Consider the following 20439-nt stretch of genomic DNA (forward strand, 5'->3'; position numbering starts at 1 on the left):
ATTATGCAAAATATCTATTTTCACCATTTCCCGCAAATTGTGTAATCATATTGGTATAATGAAAAAGAATACTCACTCATGGCAGGGCATTGTCACTCTCTCTCTGAGGGAAAATAATACATAATGATATAATGTGGTGAGGTTTGACAGTATCATATGATATTGCATTCATGTAGTGTTCACATAATCAACGGTAATTAAATGACCCGCCCCGAGGTGTATACGGTGCCATGATTCATGGTCGATTCCTATAACCACCCATACTCTAAATCGTACAAAGCAGTTGTAAAAGTAAATGTCGGAAAACGTGTATCAATTTCAAAGAATATTCCAAGGTCAAAGAAGATGTGAAAGAACAAAAATGAAGAATCTGTTGTTCCGTATACTATATTTTGTGTGTTCAGTTAGTACTTATTCAACCTTCCTGACCACTTAGATTTTATAATGAAGACAACTTTTTTGGTCAAACTTTTTTATTCGCAGTTTTTGAATTCCCTTTGTCATCCATATAACCAAATCAACACGGCCTAACCAAAGGCGGCATCTTCGTCCATACAGTATCAGATTATTGATGACTGATGTACTAGTCAGACTATCCTATAACATGCTGTGTTGGTTCTGGTACAAACCTTGACCCCACGTGACATCGTTATGTCTCCCGTGCTGCAGGTCTCCATGGTAGTGTCAATCATCACTATGGTATTCCCTGTGTTCTTCGATCTGATTGGTCAGATGGAGAAGTACCACCCCCGGACTATGCTGCGGTGGCAGCTGGCGAGGTATGTAAATACCATGCTTTGTACCTAGTACAATTGTTGTGCAATAAAGTTATTGTATTGTAAACAGAAGAAGAACTCTATTGCGCGACAGTTGTAACAGGTACAATGTATGGTAATTTGTGTATACATGGGAGTTGCACTATGCACTATTGCGAGAGTCTAACAACTAAACTAATCTAATCTTATCTGATATAACAGCATAAACAATCTAGTTAATATTATACAAGCGTTTCTGCTAGGAGTTGTAAATGAATTGGCCTACGTAGGTAGATGTATCAACAGGACATGATAATAACATATTGAATATCTCTGTCTTGGCATGTGGTAGTACAGTATCAGACTTACATACAATAGATTATAACAATTTTAGCGGTCTTCTTCGTAGGTCGGACAATCCATAATAAAGTGGAATTCGTTCTCAGTGCCATTATGGCATGTGGGACAAAGTCTCTCATTGTATGGATTCAAGACATTCGTTTTAAGAAATAACTGTTCACATTGTGTATCAAGACTTTAACATTGACGTGATACCAAGACTTATCGAAACGTCGAAGTGATACCCTTGAGTAAAGCAATACGCATCGCCTAATGTGCAATCGTTCTATCTTGTGAGTCTCAAAGAAATAATTTCAATTGTTCATTGTGTAACAAGACTGGAACATGGACGTGATATCAAGACTTATCGAAACGTCGAAGTGATACCCCTGAGTAAAGCAATACTCATCACCTAATGTGCAATCGTTCTACCATGTGAGTCTGAGAGAAATAATTTCAATTGTTCATTGTGTAACAAGACTGGAACATCGACGTGATACCAGGACTTATCGAAACGTCGAAGTGATGCCTTTGAGTAAAGCAATACTCATCACCTAATGTGCAATCGTTCTACCATGTGAGTCTGAAAGAAACAACTTCAATTCTTCACATTGTTTTTCAAGACTGGAACATGGACGTGATACCAAGACTTATCGAAACGTCGAAGTGATACCCCTGAGTAAAGCAATACTCATCACCTAATGTGCAATCGTTCTACCATGTGAGTCTGAAAGATAAGACTCAAATTACTTAATGCTCGTGTGATATTTCTACTTCTGGCAGCTTTATGCCTTTCTCAATGCCCGAGATGCTTTTAAAAGTGTCTGATTTACACAAGCTGCCTGTGAGGTACATTCATTTGAAGCTGTACCCATATGGTGAGTGTAGATCATGGACTGCACACATCGATAGACTGCAAATAGCGTCCATAATGATTCACATTAGCGACCTAAGGAAATATAGCGTTAGGTATATAAGACTAGTCATGTAATGCTAGTTGACCTTTATCCACAGGGTAACCTATATCCGTTGTACTAAAAAACAGGGCATTTAGAGATATCTAGATGACAGACGATGGTTTCAAACTGCAATATGTTGAACTACTTGAAGCCACCATCCGTCGACTTGATAACACCAAATACCCTGCTTTTAAAAACACAACGGATATAGGTTACCCGGCGGATAAAGGTGAACTAGTATTATGTTTAAAACAATAGTGATACTGAGAAATGAAATAGGAGATACAAACAAATCGAAAGCTAATGCATTTATGTTACAAATTTACAGAAGTATTGTCAGATGGCATTGGACATGATCGATACAAAACTTGGGCTATCAGGTCGTTTAAACGTTTCCAAATATGGAGTTAGATGATCTAAACAGGTTTTACATCTTCTTCAGTAATGTATAACGACAAAGATGACCTTGGTGACTTAATCATGGCATTTGCAGCTTGAAAGTCTATTGACCTTAGAGATCGAGAGTGGCTTTTTTGGGTCATCGATACTTAACTTGATAGATTGTTAATCTGGCTGCAGTCGGTACTGGATACCCCGATGGCAAATGCTTTCTATCTCTACATGAACGTACGGACATGCAATCGATCAAGTCTGAGAACATGTCTCTAGAGCGGACATCACAGTTAAGTTGCGCAGTAGAAGGCACAAAAACTTAAAACCCTTTAAGATCTTCTTTTTCCTTGAAAATTGTGACCCGACCTGGAGACTTTTGGGGGGTTAGAAGGAACAGGTAGGGTCTAAACGTCCCAATTTTGGTCGAAATTTGCTCAGTTTAGTAGTTTAGCTGACGCGCGGAGGATTTTAGTTTTTGGGTCATATAGGTGGTATCAGGAGAAAACTGGGGTCTAGGTTGAGGTTTCTTTCATACAGCGAGCATTCCTTGGAGTTAACCCCCTGTTTTCTTTTAGTGGTTACAAAGATGACCCTTGTGGCTGTCTGGCGGAGGAAAATTTCTAAGATTGAAATTGGGGTTAGTACTTTTCTGAAGCCTTGTTTCAGTGTATTTTAACATGCTTTCTTATGGAGGTCTGACTGTGGTATCAGTCCTCTAGAGACATTAACGAGGTTTCAGGACGAACTAGTAAACTTGGTGTTTATTAGTTGATATTGAGTCCGAACAGTACGATTATTTGAATGATATTTTTGCATATCAACCATCTTACCTTCAGATGTGCGTACTGAAAAAAACTTTAATGATGATGTTCCTGAACAAGTGATGAATAAAGACGGTAGGGCTGGCAAGAAATTTTGAAGAAAAAAGAAGAAACAAGAGCACACTTGATTGACATTTTAGTAGGTTGCCTTCTCATCGTAACATAGTCATAGTAACATAGCCGTATTACGAAATCAAACAATATCGAAAAACGACACATCGAAGAACAATGAAAATACACAAAATATGACCCTAACAAATTTGATCCACGACGCTATTAGATAGTCATTTTGACTCTACTTCTTTAATGTTAACTACCAAACAAAGTTTCATACAGCAAAATAAATTACGTATCACTTCGTCCCTCTCAAAGTAAATGGTCCTAATTTTCCCAATGGGCTGTGGTATTGGTGATGAATAGAACGACAGTGCTCAGCTAATCCTCCACCTGTTACTGCAGCTCAAGCGATTGATTGCAAATGGCGATGCAATTTATCTGAGATATGAGTTTACTTGGTGCTGTGTTGACCGCCTCCTTTCTTTTTTTTTATTGCAACATTAATACAGTACAAAACATAGTGGTGCCCCCACTCAAGCACACAGGCTTGTATTAAAGACACCACTAGACAAAATAACAACACCACATAGGACAAAAAAGATGAAACGGGTACGGGAACGCCTAATTCTAAAAAGAAACGGACGGATAAACTTATGTTACCAATAGTAAATGATAAGGATGGTCAAATGCAATTTTAAAATCGTCTTGTTTCGGATAAATATGATTGAGTTATGGAGAGAATTTCGGAATTTATATCAGATATCAGTAAAGCCGATCCTTTAAGTAGCAGATAAACAAAAGAACTATCAGATAGACTCCTTGAGTCTGTGTCTTCTGTGAATCAATAAATGTTCCTTCTTTCTTACCGTTTTCCCATCGAGAACCGTTATCGACATTGGTTTGAGGTCTGTACAGGGACATTGTCATCACCCGGGCGTGCTGGTTGCACAGATGGCCATGACTCTCTTCCTCCATCCTATCCTCCATAGCCTTGGGCAGTTCTTCAGCCGAGCAGCCAGTATCTACGAGGACAGCAAACGTTAACCTTGACGTATTGACATCAGAAGCCAGGAATTACACTCATATGTATTACCCATAGTAGCTTATGATGAAGAAAAAGCAAACGTGACAAAAGTCAGTTTTTCAGAATTAGGTTGGCATTTAAACTACTCTACATCATACACTATGACGTAAGAGCACCATCTGAATATTTGTTCAACCACATATGGTCATCAGAAGCCAGGAGTTACACTCATATGTATTACTTATAGTAGCTTGTGCTAAAGAAACAGCAAACGTGACAAACGAAAGCTTTTCAGGATTACGATGGCGTTCAAACTACATTATATCATCACTATGACGTAAAAGCACCAGCCTGAATATTTGTTCAACCAACAGCTATATATACTTACAGAGGTTGAAATATTACTTATAGTAGAAAGAAACAGCAAACGTGACAACAGTCAGCTTTTCTGGATTAGGCTGGCCTTCAAACTACATTATATCAGACGTAAGAGCACCAGCTTGAATACTTGTTCTGCCAACAGCTATATATAAATGGATTTACAACTAAGGAGTAACGATCTATCTTCTTTACACTTAGGATCATGGTACTCAACCTCGGCAACCTGTACACACTGATGATTGCACTCTTCAAGAAAGTCAATAACCTGGTAGGTCGACATGTTCTTCATGAAAAAAAACAACTTGCTGGGTTGATGACACTTTTTGTGTATTTTTCCTCCGAATAGAAGTAAAGCTAAGGTCGTGGTCATCTTTGATGTGATGTCTTTATCCATTGCAGGTCAGCTTTTTGTCAACTTGAAATTCAATTCGGTTAACTCTTGTATATTCTGATATTGCTTATCTATCTTATTCTCCATGTTAGCAATGTTATTGCATGTTTACATAGAGTAGCCAGTAGCGACATTGAAAAGGCCACATAGAGAGATCATGAAGACAATATCATTGCACGTAAAGTCTGTGTTGTTTGATAAATGCTGTCCAACAATGCATTGTCATTACCTTGCGATTATGGTCTACCCTAGGCTTAATGTAGCTTTACTTGGCATCCCTCTAACTTCTGTAAATGCTTTGTAGGAAAGCTATCATCAGCAATAGCCATTCTAGCTGTAGAAGTATACTTGATTAACTTAATGGATGCTGGTATAACCGTGTACGCTTGTCATTTCTTTACCCATAGCTTGTTGCGGACTAATATGTTATTGCAAGGTATGCAGAGCTATTTTGCAAAGCTTTTACAGCATGCTTGGCAAAGGCATTGCAGAAGCTGATTTGCTCCTTCGCAAGGCAAACGCATCCGGCATGTCCGGCTTTTCTTCATATTCTCTTTGCCTAACGCAGGGCCGTCATACATCATCTAGCTACACTCAGTTGAAGCAAAACCCTGTTCTAACAGTGCCTTATTACGGTAAACACCCTCCAGATCAATTTTGGACTTCCAGATTGATTTCGGACAAACCTTCATCATTTGAAAATCGATCAACCAAATGAATTAACATGTGCAAGTATGGTTTATGAAAAGGTAATTAATATGTAAATTGCCTCTATATTTCTCTATGAACAAAGAAAATGCTGGAGAATTCTGGAGAATTGAATTCTGGATCAGGTTCTCAGAATTCAGAGACAGAATTCCCCAAAATTCAGGTTACTAGAATTCTCCAGAATCCTGGTGCAGAGCCAGAACTCCATAACTTTGGGAACCTTTCGCAGAATTCTGGAGAATTCAGAATTTGCTTTGTTGCTGGAAGCATGTTAATTCATTTGGCTGATCAATTTTCAAATGATTGAGGTTTGTCCGGAATTAATCTGGAAGTCCAAAATTAATCTGGAGGGTGTTAGTAGTAAGTTCACATTAAAAGAACCACACAGCAAGAGATTTGATAGATGATGTCGGACGGCCCTAACTTGTTACATGTAAAGAGCAGAAACTGGTAGCTTAACAGTCAACGCCGATTCGTCGTCCAGTGTCTGGTTCACTCGGAGATCACTCATACCATGACCATCAGCAGAACAAACGTCTATAGCATATGTTCTAACTATTGGTTTATGACAGCACATGTCCAATGCGGTGGAATCATATACGGGGTAAGACAGAAAGCCAAAATAATGGCATCACTGTACCTCAGGCGTATGATATACAAAATCCTAGTGTTTGGATACTGGCTACTTTTTCCATACATGTGGGAATCTCGGAATCAAGAAACGTTTTCTCTTTGTACCTGTTGTACACGTCTCCTAATATATCGTTCATCCATCACAAAAAAGCATGCCCATTTCGAAGTATTCCAAGAACACAATGACGTCTGGAGCACTAGAAATGCATCTGGTATGTCGTAGTAAGATTAGAAGAAATCATCTCAGGTTCACTCAAATCGTTAGTACATTACAACATTGTGTTGTGAAGCATTCAAAACCTCCGAGTTGGCCAGCCTGGATCGACTGGATCGCCGCCGACCGCCAGGATACCAATATCTGCCGTGACTACCCATGTAAAGGCAGAAGAAGCTAGGAAAGCCCGGACGGCGCTGGAAACGCTTCAGCACGTTTCCATGAACATCTCACTCACCACGCAGCAGAACGTCACGGTCGCAGAGCACATTCAGGACGTCATCACGGACATTTTGTCCAACAAAAATCAGACTGACCTCGTGGACGTGCTGACCGCGAGGGCTGGGGTGAAGGAGCAATGCTGGGAAACTATCGTCGGACAGGTACGAACAAATAACCTATTTGGGACCAGAATCTAGCCCTGCATGTTTGTCCCTTAAAACTTACAATAGCCTCAAGCAAGCAGGGAAAAGTTGTGTACGTTGTTGCATTTGTGGGCTTCCCGAAAATGCTTCAAGAGTTCATTGTTCTCCATTGGGCTACAGCAAGTAAATTGTATGGATGGCCTCCTTTTTAGACTGCAAAAATAGTGAGATAGGGCGCTAAAAAGAAGATGGGTGAAAAACAACAACATGGCTTCGTTTTTAAAATAGACACCATAAACGCTGTTACAAGAATTTAAGTGACAAAAAATAGTAGCACAGCCAACAAGACACCCATTCCTTGTATTCAAGACATGTACTGGTGTAGTAAAGTGACTGGTATCACTAACAAAGTTGGTAACTACACTCATGGCTTCCATATTGGTGCAACTTTTATAACAATCAAACTTAATTTTAGTTTCACTTCTACAACTACAGTTATGGCTACCACGATTGTGTCATTTCGAGTACAATCATTAGGCTAAAACACATTTGCTCATTTTGGTAACTTTTCATTATGTTGACCATCTCTAAAGAAGAAAAAAGTTCTGAAATCGGTCAGAAATTAATAAGCGTGCGGATGTCATCCATAAAATGTACTTGCTGTGGCCTTATTTCAACATTTTTCAGGCTGTTTCAACTAATATTGTCTTTGAGTGCCCCCCTCCCCCTCCACAGGAAATGTTCAAGCTGTCCGTGTTTGACATGATCGCCACGGTAGTCACAACCCTGATTTTCGACTTCCTGCGGGGACTGTTTGTGAGGTTTGCTAACTACTGTTGGTGCTGGGATCTAGAAGGGGGAATAGTGAGTATTACACCTCATCAAAACCCCCTTCAGACCCTCCCGGGTAAGTGCTACTTTGTCTTTTATTCAAGACACTTAGACGGATTGCCTTGAACCAACCCCTCTCAATTTTCTTCGCGAAGCATTAAGAATGTGATTCTGTTGTCTTTTGCAGGTTCTCTAATGATTAAATTTGTGTCTTGTTTAGCCTGGATATGGTGAATTTGGTGTAGCAGAGAATGTACTACATCTTATATACAACCAAGGAATGATATGGTAAGATTAACATGAAAGTTCATCTGCGTTGGTAGACGTCATTATGGAACTAGTTTGATTGTAATTTCCAACACAAAAATTGGACTCATCCAAATTTTCGACTGTACAGCATCAGTCTTTATCAAGGAATTAACAATAGATGAGTATAGAACCAGACTTTTTGCTAGAAGGATCAAAGAAGCCATCTACATCAGAGCTTTACAACCACCATGAACAGAGACGGTGGGCGCCATAGACGCCCTGCAACCTATGATCCACTGCTTATTGAGTCACGTGTTCTATCTGCATAACGTGACGTCACGAAAGCAGTGGATTGTTCATTCCTTGATAAAGACTGGTGCTGTATAGTCGAAAATGTGTGTGAGTCCAATTTTTGTGTTGGATAGTACAGTTTAACTTAGATATGGTAAGATACTGTAGTGGGAGACTAAAACAATTATAATTCGCGCCAATTAAGGTTAGACATACATGTAAGAAGATGTGTAACAGATAACAAAGCAAATGAATAGATTTTGAAAATGTTAAGTTTTGGTTGCGGCAGCCCACACAAGTGCCCACAGATTCATTTTGATTACAGTTGGAACAGGACCCTCTCTGGTGACAGTCTGTCTTCATTTGTTGCTGATTTCATGCATGACTTGAAGTAATATTTCTTCAAATTTTGTCTGTCCCATCTGGATATCGATATGGCAGATGAACGTGCTATTGTGGAATTACTGTACACTTGACCATGAAGGAGCCAGCTCGCCTCGTGTATTCAGGCCACAGCAAGTCATTTTTATGGATGACATCAGCGCGCTCATTAATTTTCGTCTGATTTCAGATAATAAAAAAATATTTTTTTTCTCTTCATGTGTAGTTAGATAGACCAAAATGGGCAAAATGTTGTGTTGTATGGTAATGTTTATACTTGTATACATGGCACAAGGAGGGTGGCTATGGCTATAGTTGCAGAAGTGAGACTTGTTGGATAGTTGTAAAAGTGCCACCAATATGGAAGACATAAGTGTAGTTGTCAGCTTGGCAAGTGATACCAGTGTACCACACTAGTATCACCTTTACTACACTAGTTCACTTCTTTAATACAGGAATGATGCCTTGTTAACTGTGATGCCACGTTTTGTCACTTTAAATCTTGTTGCAACGTCTATGGTATCTATAGTGAAAATTTAGCCATCTTGTTTTTTTACCCATCTTGTTTTTTGCAACCTATCTCATTATTTTTGCATTCTGCATAGGATGTCATTCATAAAATTTACTTGCTGTGGCCTTATTTGATAAAGATAAGCATATTGGTATGTCCTCTTTGAGGTTAATGTTGATAAACGCTCGTACATGACACGTTTTTGCCTGCGTTGAACATGCTGTGCGTGCTTTAACGTCATATGTTCTATGACCTGGAACCCCTTGTGTACGATATAATCAAAAAGTAAAATGTGGGCATTGTCACGAGTTGCTGCTGACACCGTAGCCAATGGTTCAAGAAGTCTACTTGGTTTGCCGCCAACACGCGTATAAATATACTCTTTTCTATTTGCTTTTGGACGGACGAGGACAATATGGCGCTGCACTTAGTTAGCAACTTGTGTCAACAGTGTCACATACATGTGCACAGTACTGACAGAAGAAAGGAAGCTGTTTTCTTTTACCTCCCCGACTGAAGTCATGTATCCATTTTGACACCTGGGTGAAGTGAGGAAGGTCGTGTTAAGTGTCTTTTGCAAGGGCACAACGTCGAGGGCACAGCGGGTATCGAACTCGGGACCTCTAGATTCCGAGCCAAATGCCCTACCAGTTACGCCATACACGAAGCTACATTATAGAATATAACGCTATTTCACCTTTATTCGCAGGGTATACTTTATCCGTTTGTAACAACAGGGTATATTGGGATATCAAGTTGACGCACGGATGTCTCAAACTGCATTATAATAAAAAAAAATGCAATTTGGAGCTACTGTCCATTAGCGTCATATTCCTAAATATCCTGTTTTTAGGTCCAACGGATATAGGTTACCCCGCGAAAAAAGGTGAAATAGCGATACTATTAATCTCTATATGTCCCTACAGGATGGGTGCGTTCTTCTCTCCCTGCCTGCCCCTCCTGAACGTGCTGAAGCTGATAGCTCTGATGTACTTCCGGAGCTGGGCGGTCATCATGTGTAACACTCCTCACCAGCGGGTCTTCCGCGCCTCCAGGTCCAACAACTTCTACTTCGTCCTGCTGCTCATCATGTTGTTCCTGAGCATGCTCCCCACGGGCTACGTCATGGTGTCTATAGAACCTTCCAGGAACTGTGGACCGTTCAGGTAGACATATAGAACCTTCCAGGAACTGTGGACCGTTCAGGTAAACATATAGAACCTTCCAGGAACTGTGGACCGTTCAGGTAAACATATAGTCTTATAGAACCTTCCAGGAACTGTGGACAGTTGAGGTAAACATATAGTCTTATAGAACCTTCCAGGAACTGTGGACCGTTCAGGTAAACACTTTCAACTTATACCTTCCAGGAACTGTGGACCGTTCAGGTAAACACTATCAACTTATTCCTTCCAGGAACTGTGGACCGTTCAGGTAAACACTATCAACTTATACCTTCCAGGAACTGTGGACTGTTTAGGTAAACACTATCTACTTATCATTATAGAACCTTCCAGGAACTGTGGACCGTTCAGGTAAACATCACTATAGAACTTTCCAGGAACTGTGAACCGTTCAGTTAAACACTATCTACTTATCACCATAGAACCTTCCAGGGACTGTGGACCGTTCAGATAAACGCTGTCAACTTATCACTATAGAAACTTCCAGGAATGGTTGACCGTTCAGGTAAACACTATCAACTTATCACTATAGAACCTTCCAGGAACTGTGGACCATTCAGGTAAACACTATCAACTTATCACTATAGACCCTCCCAGGTACTGGGGAATGTTTAGGTAAACCAAGGAAAGACCTGAATGCCTGTGTGTGGATGGTGTTCAGCACCAAGGATAGGCCTATTTGTCCGTGTATGGATGGTGTTCGGCACCAGGGACAGGCCTTTTACTCCGTATGTCAGAGATGTTCGGTAACAGGGACAGGTGTGTTCGACTGTGTTTGGATTGTATTCAACATCAGAAGGACCTTTTGCTTCTATCCCTAACAGGTTACAAACAAAATTACTCATTTCTTATTGCCCTATCAATCTTCGTATCCTAATTAGAAGAACTAAGAAGCAATCAAAGGAAACATGTAGCTGTTAACATAAAATAAACCAATGGTCAACATGATTGGCAGAATCAGGGCGTTTAAAATGGATGTATTTTCCGTAAATGGGGATACCAATACTTTACACAGTATCAGATGGGCACCAGCATTGTGAATTTACTAACTGTAATTTTGATATTAATCTCAAAATCACCTTCATCATGCAAACGGTGTACTGTTATAACAAAACTACAACATGTCACTTTATATAGAACTTCCCCGTTTTATTCCTGTGCCAGGCTTAAATGTGGCCTAGTGCTGAACACGATCCAAACAAAGGCATACAGACCTGTCCCTGGCGCTGAACACCATTCACACACAGGTATACAGGTCTGATCCTTGTGCTGAATACCACCCACACACAGGCATAAGGCCTTCCCCCGGTGCTGACACCATCCACGCACAGGTAAACATGCCTGCCCCAAGGTGCTGAACATTCTCCACACACTGGCATACAGGCCTGTCCCTGGTGCTGAACACCATCCACACACAAACGTATAGGCCTGTCCCTGGTGCTGAACACCATCCACACACAGGCATAAGGCCTTCCCCCTGTGCTGACACCATTCACACACAGCTAAACAGTCCTGTCCCAAGGTGCTGAACATTCTCCACACACTGGCATACAGGCCTGTCCCTGGTGCTGAACACCATCCACACACAAACGTATAGGCCTGTCCCTGGTGCTGAACACCATCCACACACAAACGTATAGGCCTGTCCCTGGTGCTGAACACCATCCACACACAAACGTATAGGCCTGTCCCTGGTGCTGAACACCATCCACACACAAACGTATAGGCCTGTCCCTGGTGCTGAACACCATCCACACACAAACGTATAGGCCTGTCCCTGGTGCTGAACACCATCCACACACAGGCATAAGGCCTTCCCCGGTGCTGACACCATTCACACACAGCTAAACATGCCTGTCCCAAGGTGCTGAACATTCTCCACACACTGACACGGGCATACAGTCCTGTCCCCGGTGATGACCAACAGCCACACACAGGCATACAGACCTGACCCTGGTGCTATACACCATCCACACACAGGCAAACGGGCATGTCATTGGCACTGAACACCTTCTACACACAGGCATACGGACCTGTCCTTGGTGCTGAACACCGGTCCACACACAGGCGAACGGGCCTGTCACTGTCACTGAACACCTTCTACACAAAGGCAAACGGACCTGTCCCTGGTGCTGAACACTATCCACACACAGGCGAACGGGCATGTCATTGGCACTGAACACCTTCTACACAAAGGCATACAGGCCTTTCCCTGGTGCTGAACACCATCCACACACAGGCGAACGAGCCTGTACTGTCACTGAACAACTTCTACACAAAGGCCTTTCCCTGGTGCTAACCACCATCTACGTATACAGGCGAGCAGGTCGGATTTATTAGCTTGTGTTCTCTATTCAATTTCCTCAGCGGTCGGCGGCGGATGTTTGACATCATCTCGGAGACAGTGAAGAACAGTTTCCCAGGCTGGTTCACCATAGTCCTCAGCTACATGAGTACAGCCGGCATCATCATTCCTGTCATCATGTTACTGGTGTAAGTACTGACCACTCACGGGGAAGTGGCTGTATGTGGGTCATTGTGGTAATGGATCTCTGTCTACTCTCGTTAACAGTCTTAGGGTGGACTCTCACTATAGGCATTTGTCCAGGCACATAGTGCACCGGGTGATCCCTAGTCGTCTAAAGATAAATACCCTAATGTGGTATCTCACTGCAATTGGGGCACCGGTGCGGCACTGCGATGTTCGTAGATGACTCAACGAATTTCAAAGATAAAGAACGACTTTTCGTCAGTTTTGTGTATTATGTGGTATTTTATGTTATAACGTTACTTTTACGTATTACTAAATATCTAACTTATCAAAAATCACGAAGATGATAAAACAGTGCCGCAGTGAGAGAACCCCACATTGCCGCACCTGTGCCCCAAGTGCAGTGAGAGTCCACCTTTAGGATATCTATCTTTAGAAGACTAGGAGTGACCCGGTGCACTGTGTGCCTGTGGGAAGGAGGGGGGGGGGGTGTTTTCAGACTCATTTCCCCCACGTCACATCATGACCGATGAACAATTATGGTAAAGATTGACAGAGGTGTAAATACCGGTACATGGAAGCATTTGGGGTCGTTATGCTCTATTTGTGTGCCTGAAAAATTTGTGAATAGATAGATAAATAAAACACCCAAAATTAGCGCATCGAATTTTAGGCCTTCCCAGTGCAGTCCTCCGCAAAATTGACCAATCTGGGGTACGAAGGTTCACAACGACAACGGTAAGGATAATGTCCGAAGCAAGGTACCTAACGTAGCTGTACCGGGGAAAAAGTTGTAGCTCGTTGCTCGTAAAAACGGAAATAAAACATAATACTGACTTTGAAAGAAACGACAGCTCTGTCTGGATTGCTAAACACAACTCTTATTACTTTCTTCACATGTAATATACATTCTTTACGTTTGTAACCGCATATGACACAAAATAAAGGACAAAGGTGAATCATAGACAAACTGACTTGAAAGAAAAGAAGTTATTAAAATGATTGTCATAACTGTCGTAACATTGTATCTGACATCCATAGCTGCATCTTTCTCTTACAGAATGGCTATATATTACCTCCAGTCGATGGTCCATGCTTATAAGGAAGCAAACAATGATCTTAGAATGCAGCTAGAGTATGTAAGTATAAGAACTGGCATATCTTTTGTCTGGCAACCGTCAGAAAACCATGCTCTGTATAACCAAATTTAATAGTCTAGATACAAGTATGTTCATGCACTTTGTCTCTTGAGAAAAAACACATTGTTTCTTCAGAAAAAATACATTGTTTCTTCACCATAGTCTTTTCTTCCTTGCAGGAAAGAACAGAGGGAAAGAGAAAAGTGTTTGAAATGTCAGCTGGTGAGTTCAAATTAAACATAACAGAATGATACATTTTTTCAGTGCAATACTGATATTACTGATATCTCTTTTCCAACAGTCCAACTGTGGTTTTGTCTAATACTTTCCTCATAGACTCTCCTTTCTTGAATCGAGGCAATTATCATCCAGCCTTGTCACGTCCAGATGTCTTTTGTTTTCTGTCTGATATCGTATTTGCTGTATACGTATAAAGCTATGTGTAAAACAATTGTCGCTTTATTTGCGTTGGATGAATAAGAGGTGACAGTAATGATATAGATGTTGGAACTATGGATGAACCATTTTTAGTAAATACAACTGAGACTTCGTAGAAATAAAGTGACTTTTATATTTGCTGTGTGCACTCTCACTGTACGCATGACAAGGTTGCGTCACAGCGGGGTTCGAAAGATACTAAACGAATTCCAGAGATAAAACACGGATTTTCTTACTTTCTGTGTATTTTGTCGTCTTCCAAATCACTCTTGTACGTATTAGTATTACGCAATATCTAAATTAGAGAAAATAACAAAACAGTGACGCAGTGAAAAGATGACGCAAGCTTGACGCAAGTGCAGTGAGAGTGCACCTGTAGTTTGAGTTAATTACAATAAACATAACGGCGCAGCCAAGCAGCGTCAAGCATGCATTGGTAACGTTACATGAAATGTCCTGTTACCATGTGATAAAACATAACAGCTTCATGTTGTAGCGGCTTGTCTAAGTACACTCGTAGTGGTAAGGAATGGTAAATTGCTGAAATGCATGTAATGTGTCAAAATTGCTATCTCCAAAGTTTGTTTTGGCACACTACATGTAGTATCAGCAATCAGCCTACTTACCTTGCTTGCATATTTTCCTGTGGTGAACTATAGCGGGCCCGGCGCTGAGAAAATGGGGTATGTTGGTCCTGTCTGTACGTACATGCTTTCAGCTGATGGCCTTTCTTTCTTATAATATGTTATGCTTAAGCTAGTTTTGCGCTAGTAATTTGCACATGGTAGTTTTTCAGTAGTCGCAGTTTTCCCTTTTTTCTTTGCTGCACAACACGTCATCATCATCATCATCCGGGCGTGCTGGTTGCACGGATGGCCATGACTCTCTTCCTCCATCCTTCCCTATCCTCCATAGCCGGCACAACACGTACGTAGTATTTTCATTAGTAAGGCCTAGGTCACAATTGCCATCCCGGGGCCCGACCGGGTAGCTTTCGGGAGGGAAAAGAATGATATACAGGACATCAAAATACACGAAATGTCAACATAAGATTCTTGGAAATTACATGCGTATATTTCTAGGTATACATTTTAATTTTTCGTTTCTTTAAACATCCCGGCCGGGCCCCGGTTTGGAAATGTGACCTAAGCCTAAGGCGCACTAAGTGTACGTCACATTTCCACACCGTGTCCCTACCGCGGGCAGCTTAAGCTTTCAGGAACGAAAACGTGAATGATATAGACTACACCAAACTATACAAGACGAATAGTCTCTTTGTGTATACTCTTTCGTAATTTCAAAACCAGGCCACGGTTGGGAACTGTGACGTTAGCCTAGTTCAACTTGGCAATGATGTAAACGATAAAACTTCTTAAATTTGTTCTTGTTTGTGCTGACTGTAATACTATTATATATAATAACAAAATAGTGTGTTCATTTCTATGTATCTCAATCTATACCGTAAACAGGCAATAAAAATAGCCAGGACTCCCCTGCAGCAAGGGCCGTTACTAACAGCGGTAACCCAGGAAAGCCTCACAACCCCGGCACACCCAGCCACCCCGGGCCGATCCCTAACGGTAGAGTCCCGTCCGGAGCTTCGACACTGCCGCCCCGCTTCCACAATCCAGGGCCTCGGCACAACTTTGCTGCTGGGGTTCCTTTTAACAGGTAGATATTCTACCATTACGGTGGACTCTCACTGCACTGAGGGCACCGGTGCGGCACTGCGGGGTTCGTAGATGACTCAACGAATTTCAGAGATAAAGAACGAATTTTCTTCCATTTTGTGTATTTTGCTGTCTTTTAAGTCATGTTTTTGCGTATTACGGAATATCTAGATTATAACAAATCGCAAAAATAACACAACAGTGCCGCAGTGAACGAACCCGCAGTGCCGCACCAGTGCCCCAAGTGCAGTGAAAGCCCATTTTAAACGTTCGATCTCATATGGTACATAACTGTTATTGTATTAAACTGTAGTCAGTTCACGAACCCGTTCATTAACCCTATTCAGACCGGGCTTTTTTGGTCATCCTTGGACCGGGGGGGGGGGGGCTTTTGAGGCCCTCCACTTCTAAGTCCTATAACTCTAAAACGTCGTGCCGTAGGGCCACCAAATTTTCAGGACATAATTTCGACATAATATCTGACATGTATGTGACGTTTGACGTTACGTTGACGTAAGATGACGTAATTATGACGTCATCAATTTGATTACATTGGCCAAACCCATGAAAAATGGGTATTCTCAGAAAACTTCAAGTTATGCTACAAAAAATGTAACAACAAGTGCAGATAACAGAATAATAATATTTATTACGACTTGCGTTGCCAATAGCAACATCAATGACGTCAATATGACGTCATAAAATGACGTCATGCACATCTAAGATACGAGTTGGGCTCCGCCATATTATATCCACCACCTTGAATTTTTCAAAATCCTTTTTTTGCAACAAATAATCACAAAGGGCAATGGAAATAGACTAAATTCATTCAATTAGATGGTTTTTGATGAAAAAATACCAGGTAGTTACAAATTTTAAGGGATAATTAGCTTCTTATTATTGATTTGGTCATTCGGTCCGCCATCTTGGATTTTGGGCTAATGACGTCATCAAATTAGCATAATTTATGCATATATAATTATGAAAGATTTGCTGAATAATATAAGATTTTATTTACGTAACAAAATCGCAGTAATATAGCAAATAAATGTGAAAAATACATAGTTAGAACCAAAAACAGTGATTTTTGGCAAAACTGCCTGTCAACAAACGGTTGCCATGGCAACAAGAAAAAATGGAAAATTTGTCAATCTTCGCAAAATTGTTGCCAACAATATTTTAGGAAAACTCACTAAATTTGGTGGCTCTAGCGTAAGCCGTTCTGGCGTTATAGGACATCGAAGTTAGCGCGGGCCTCAAAAGCCCCCCCCCGGTCTGAATAGGGTTAACAATATTGCATTTTGGCCCAATACCCATTGCTACTGTTAAGCCACAAAGTGCATATTTCAGTCAAGTTGTTTTTAACATAGTGTTTTTAATAGATTAAATGTTTGTTGGCAATACGTATTGACTAATGCTGATGTCTTAGAAATACCAAAAGAACATCTAACGTTATTAGTTCACAAGAGGTCGAATTTCGAATAGATTACTGTTTTGATCCTGATTTTGGAGCTTATTGGTTTTTCAAACGTCTCTTTCAATAATTGATGTTATGTGACCTTTGCCATTCACTACAGGAGCATGTCTTCTAAAGTACGCTACATCCCGGTCAGGCAGTACATGAACCCGTACGACGGGATGATTCTGCCCCCGCCGATAGCGCCCCCTAGGTTCCGACGGGTGCAGTACACCCCGCAGCCTGGTACAAGGCTGATGGCGGTACCGACAGCGAACAGGATGGGAGGGGGTTCTCAAATGAGGTAAAACAACACTAATTTCATCTCTTTTGAGAGAGTACCTGGTCTTCTGAAGACTTGGATAGATAGAAAATCTCTTTTCTGTTGAAAATTGGTGGCCGTTGTAGGCACTGTAGTATTTTAGATACATTTTTGGTTTCGTGGGATGGTTTTGGGTGGTCTGTTTCCACTAACATCGGCTTGTGAGAAAGGGGACCAACTCTTGTTACTAGGGGTGAGTATCGGTGCGGTGTACCGGTACAAAACCGTTTTTTCCTGTTGGACCGATCCAGAAAAAAGTGGACTTGAAAAAATCCGTGGACTGGATTTTGAACCGAACAGAGAATGAACATATTATACTGGCAGGCGTCCAAGTGTTTTGGGGATTACGGGTCTAAGAAAATGTTATTCTTACCAAATTTCCACAGTCTAACTTGGTCTTAAACAGGGGCAGTTAGTGTTGTTTACAGAAAGATAGAATTTTAAAACGCAAGTGAACGTCGGATACGCCACCAAACAGAATCTTTTGTTGCGAAATGGACCATTGTTGTAAGTATCGCCAATCCCCGGTCATTCCACAAGTTTCACAGATCAGAGTTAGGTCCATGTATGTTCGGGTCCAGACCTGGACCTGGAACGGACCTGGACCTGAATTTTCTGTACCGGTACCAACTCCTACTTATTACCTTTCCAGACGGTCCTCCACGTGTAGCCGCCAGGGCAGCCGGCCCACGTCTGTTCTCGTTCCCGAGGGGTACGAGCTGGTCCAGGTTCACGTCGACGCCACAGACGACGGGCAGTCCTCACAGGAGACCTCCTTTGTCGACGACGACTTCGACGACACCCGTTCCAACCGTTCTCAGAGCGCCTCTCGGTTGTAGAGGGGCAATGTAGCTACATGTATATACTTACCTTGACCTATGTACATACTTTAAGAGTACACCCATATTGACTCTTATACAGTGAGTCATAATTTGTTCAATTTCCAAATGATACCGAGAAATAGCGATCGACTCCAGCACAAATATTTGTCTTAATCTCTATATATCTTATTCGGGTCATACCTTCTATCTTAGCCAGTTGTTTTCAAAGCCTATGCGATTTGGCTGTAACAAAATCACACTTCCATTCTGTAACCAGTTTATGTCCTGATCTTTTTGGGAACTAAGTAGTAGATACAAATCAGGTAGAGTATGCAGGACTCGGACAAAACCCAAACCAGCAATGCAAGAGCGCCCCCTTTCGGACAGGGTCACAAATGAAGGCATATTGTATATTGTACAGATCACCGTCGAACACATGATGTGTGTGTGTAAGATATAAAGTTTGTATAAAATGTAACTAATATTACTGTGAAATTTACCTTCTCCCGCATGCATGTTATAACGCTGAAACTTGACTTCAATATTTTACGCAATTCTTTCAATTTCAATCTTTTTTTAAACGTTGACCGTTGTAGTATTATATGTTGCAACGAAGTAATCCTCTACCATGACGTACTACCATGACGTATCTGTATGTAAATATTGTACATGTACTTGTTGATTGATTGTCCTATAATTAATATGTATCAATATCTACTTGCCTTTGGACGTATAAATCAGATCAACTTATTTCTCTATGATGGCCTATAGTACAGTCTAATGTTCTTGCCAAACTGTAGCTCTGAGTGGCAGCACTTACAGAGAAGCTGATGAGTTTTGAATCCAGCTTTGTCACTTAGATCAGGTTAGAGGCTGTGATAGGGGTTGTATATTTGAATATATGAAGCTCCGTTTGCTTGAAACTTAACCAGGAGGGATGCCAAATATCAGGTTTCTCAATTCAAAAGAATAAATGTCTCAGAGATCATATGTAGTCTTCTGTATTTGTTCCCGTGTTCAATCACTGCCTTGTAATATGACTCCAGGGTCAAACGCCAACCGGGCTGTATTCTGTCAAGGGATCAAAGAATCGGACATTTCTCTTTATACGACCACAACAGGTTAATTTTATGGATGACATCAGCGCACTCATTAATTTTCGTCTAATTTCAGAAAAGACAACAATTTTTTTCTTCTTTGGAGACGGTCAACATGACAAGAAAGTACCAAAATGAGCAAATTTGTTGTGTTGAAGCCTAATGATAAATTGTAGAAGTGACACTTGATAGGTAGCCATGACTGTAGTTGTAGAAGAGAAACTAACTGGATAGTTGTAAAAGTGGCAAAAATTTCAAAATAGACACCATAAACGTCGTAACAAGATTTTAAGCGACAAAGCAAATCTTGCTTTTTTCTGAAATCAGGCGAAAATTAATGAGCGCGCTGATGATCCACGAACTTTACTTGTGGCCTTAGTACATCATATGGATCAAAAGCGACCCCTAATATTCACTATCAGTACTGCAGTTAGGCCCGTACGTACACGTACTGTCAAACTACAATGATTACCCCAAGTGCTAGGGGTCCCCACTGTCACGTCGAATAAGGATCACCA

The 20439-nt window shown here is 41.1% G+C and overlaps 1 protein-coding gene across 1 annotated transcript in view; it reads left to right on the forward strand.

Moving 5' to 3' along the window:
- Nucleotides 1–19802, forward strand: part of LOC118420432 (transmembrane channel-like protein 3) — a 55008-nt gene extending 35206 nt beyond the window's left edge. Inside the window, exons 11-24 of the mRNA XM_035827224.1 lie at nucleotides 670–779; nucleotides 4928–4997; nucleotides 6843–7058; nucleotides 7776–7904; nucleotides 8092–8159; nucleotides 10230–10469; nucleotides 12855–12980; nucleotides 14039–14117; nucleotides 14297–14339; nucleotides 15215–15238; nucleotides 15471–15482; nucleotides 16025–16226; nucleotides 17803–17985; nucleotides 18656–19802. Of these exons, the coding sequence (XP_035683117.1) occupies nucleotides 670–779; nucleotides 4928–4997; nucleotides 6843–7058; nucleotides 7776–7904; nucleotides 8092–8159; nucleotides 10230–10469; nucleotides 12855–12980; nucleotides 14039–14117; nucleotides 14297–14339; nucleotides 15215–15238; nucleotides 15471–15482; nucleotides 16025–16226; nucleotides 17803–17985; nucleotides 18656–18842 (1689 nt within the window). The 3' untranslated portion in view covers nucleotides 18843–19802. The remainder of the gene's footprint in view (nucleotides 1–669; nucleotides 780–4927; nucleotides 4998–6842; nucleotides 7059–7775; nucleotides 7905–8091; nucleotides 8160–10229; nucleotides 10470–12854; nucleotides 12981–14038; nucleotides 14118–14296; nucleotides 14340–15214; nucleotides 15239–15470; nucleotides 15483–16024; nucleotides 16227–17802; nucleotides 17986–18655) is intronic.
- The last annotated feature ends 637 nt before the right edge of the window (nucleotides 19803–20439 follow it).

Source organism: Branchiostoma floridae, chromosome 8, assembly GCF_000003815.2.
Source record: "Branchiostoma floridae strain S238N-H82 chromosome 8, Bfl_VNyyK, whole genome shotgun sequence".
Taxonomy (NCBI): Eukaryota; Metazoa; Chordata; class Leptocardii; order Amphioxiformes; family Branchiostomatidae; genus Branchiostoma; species Branchiostoma floridae.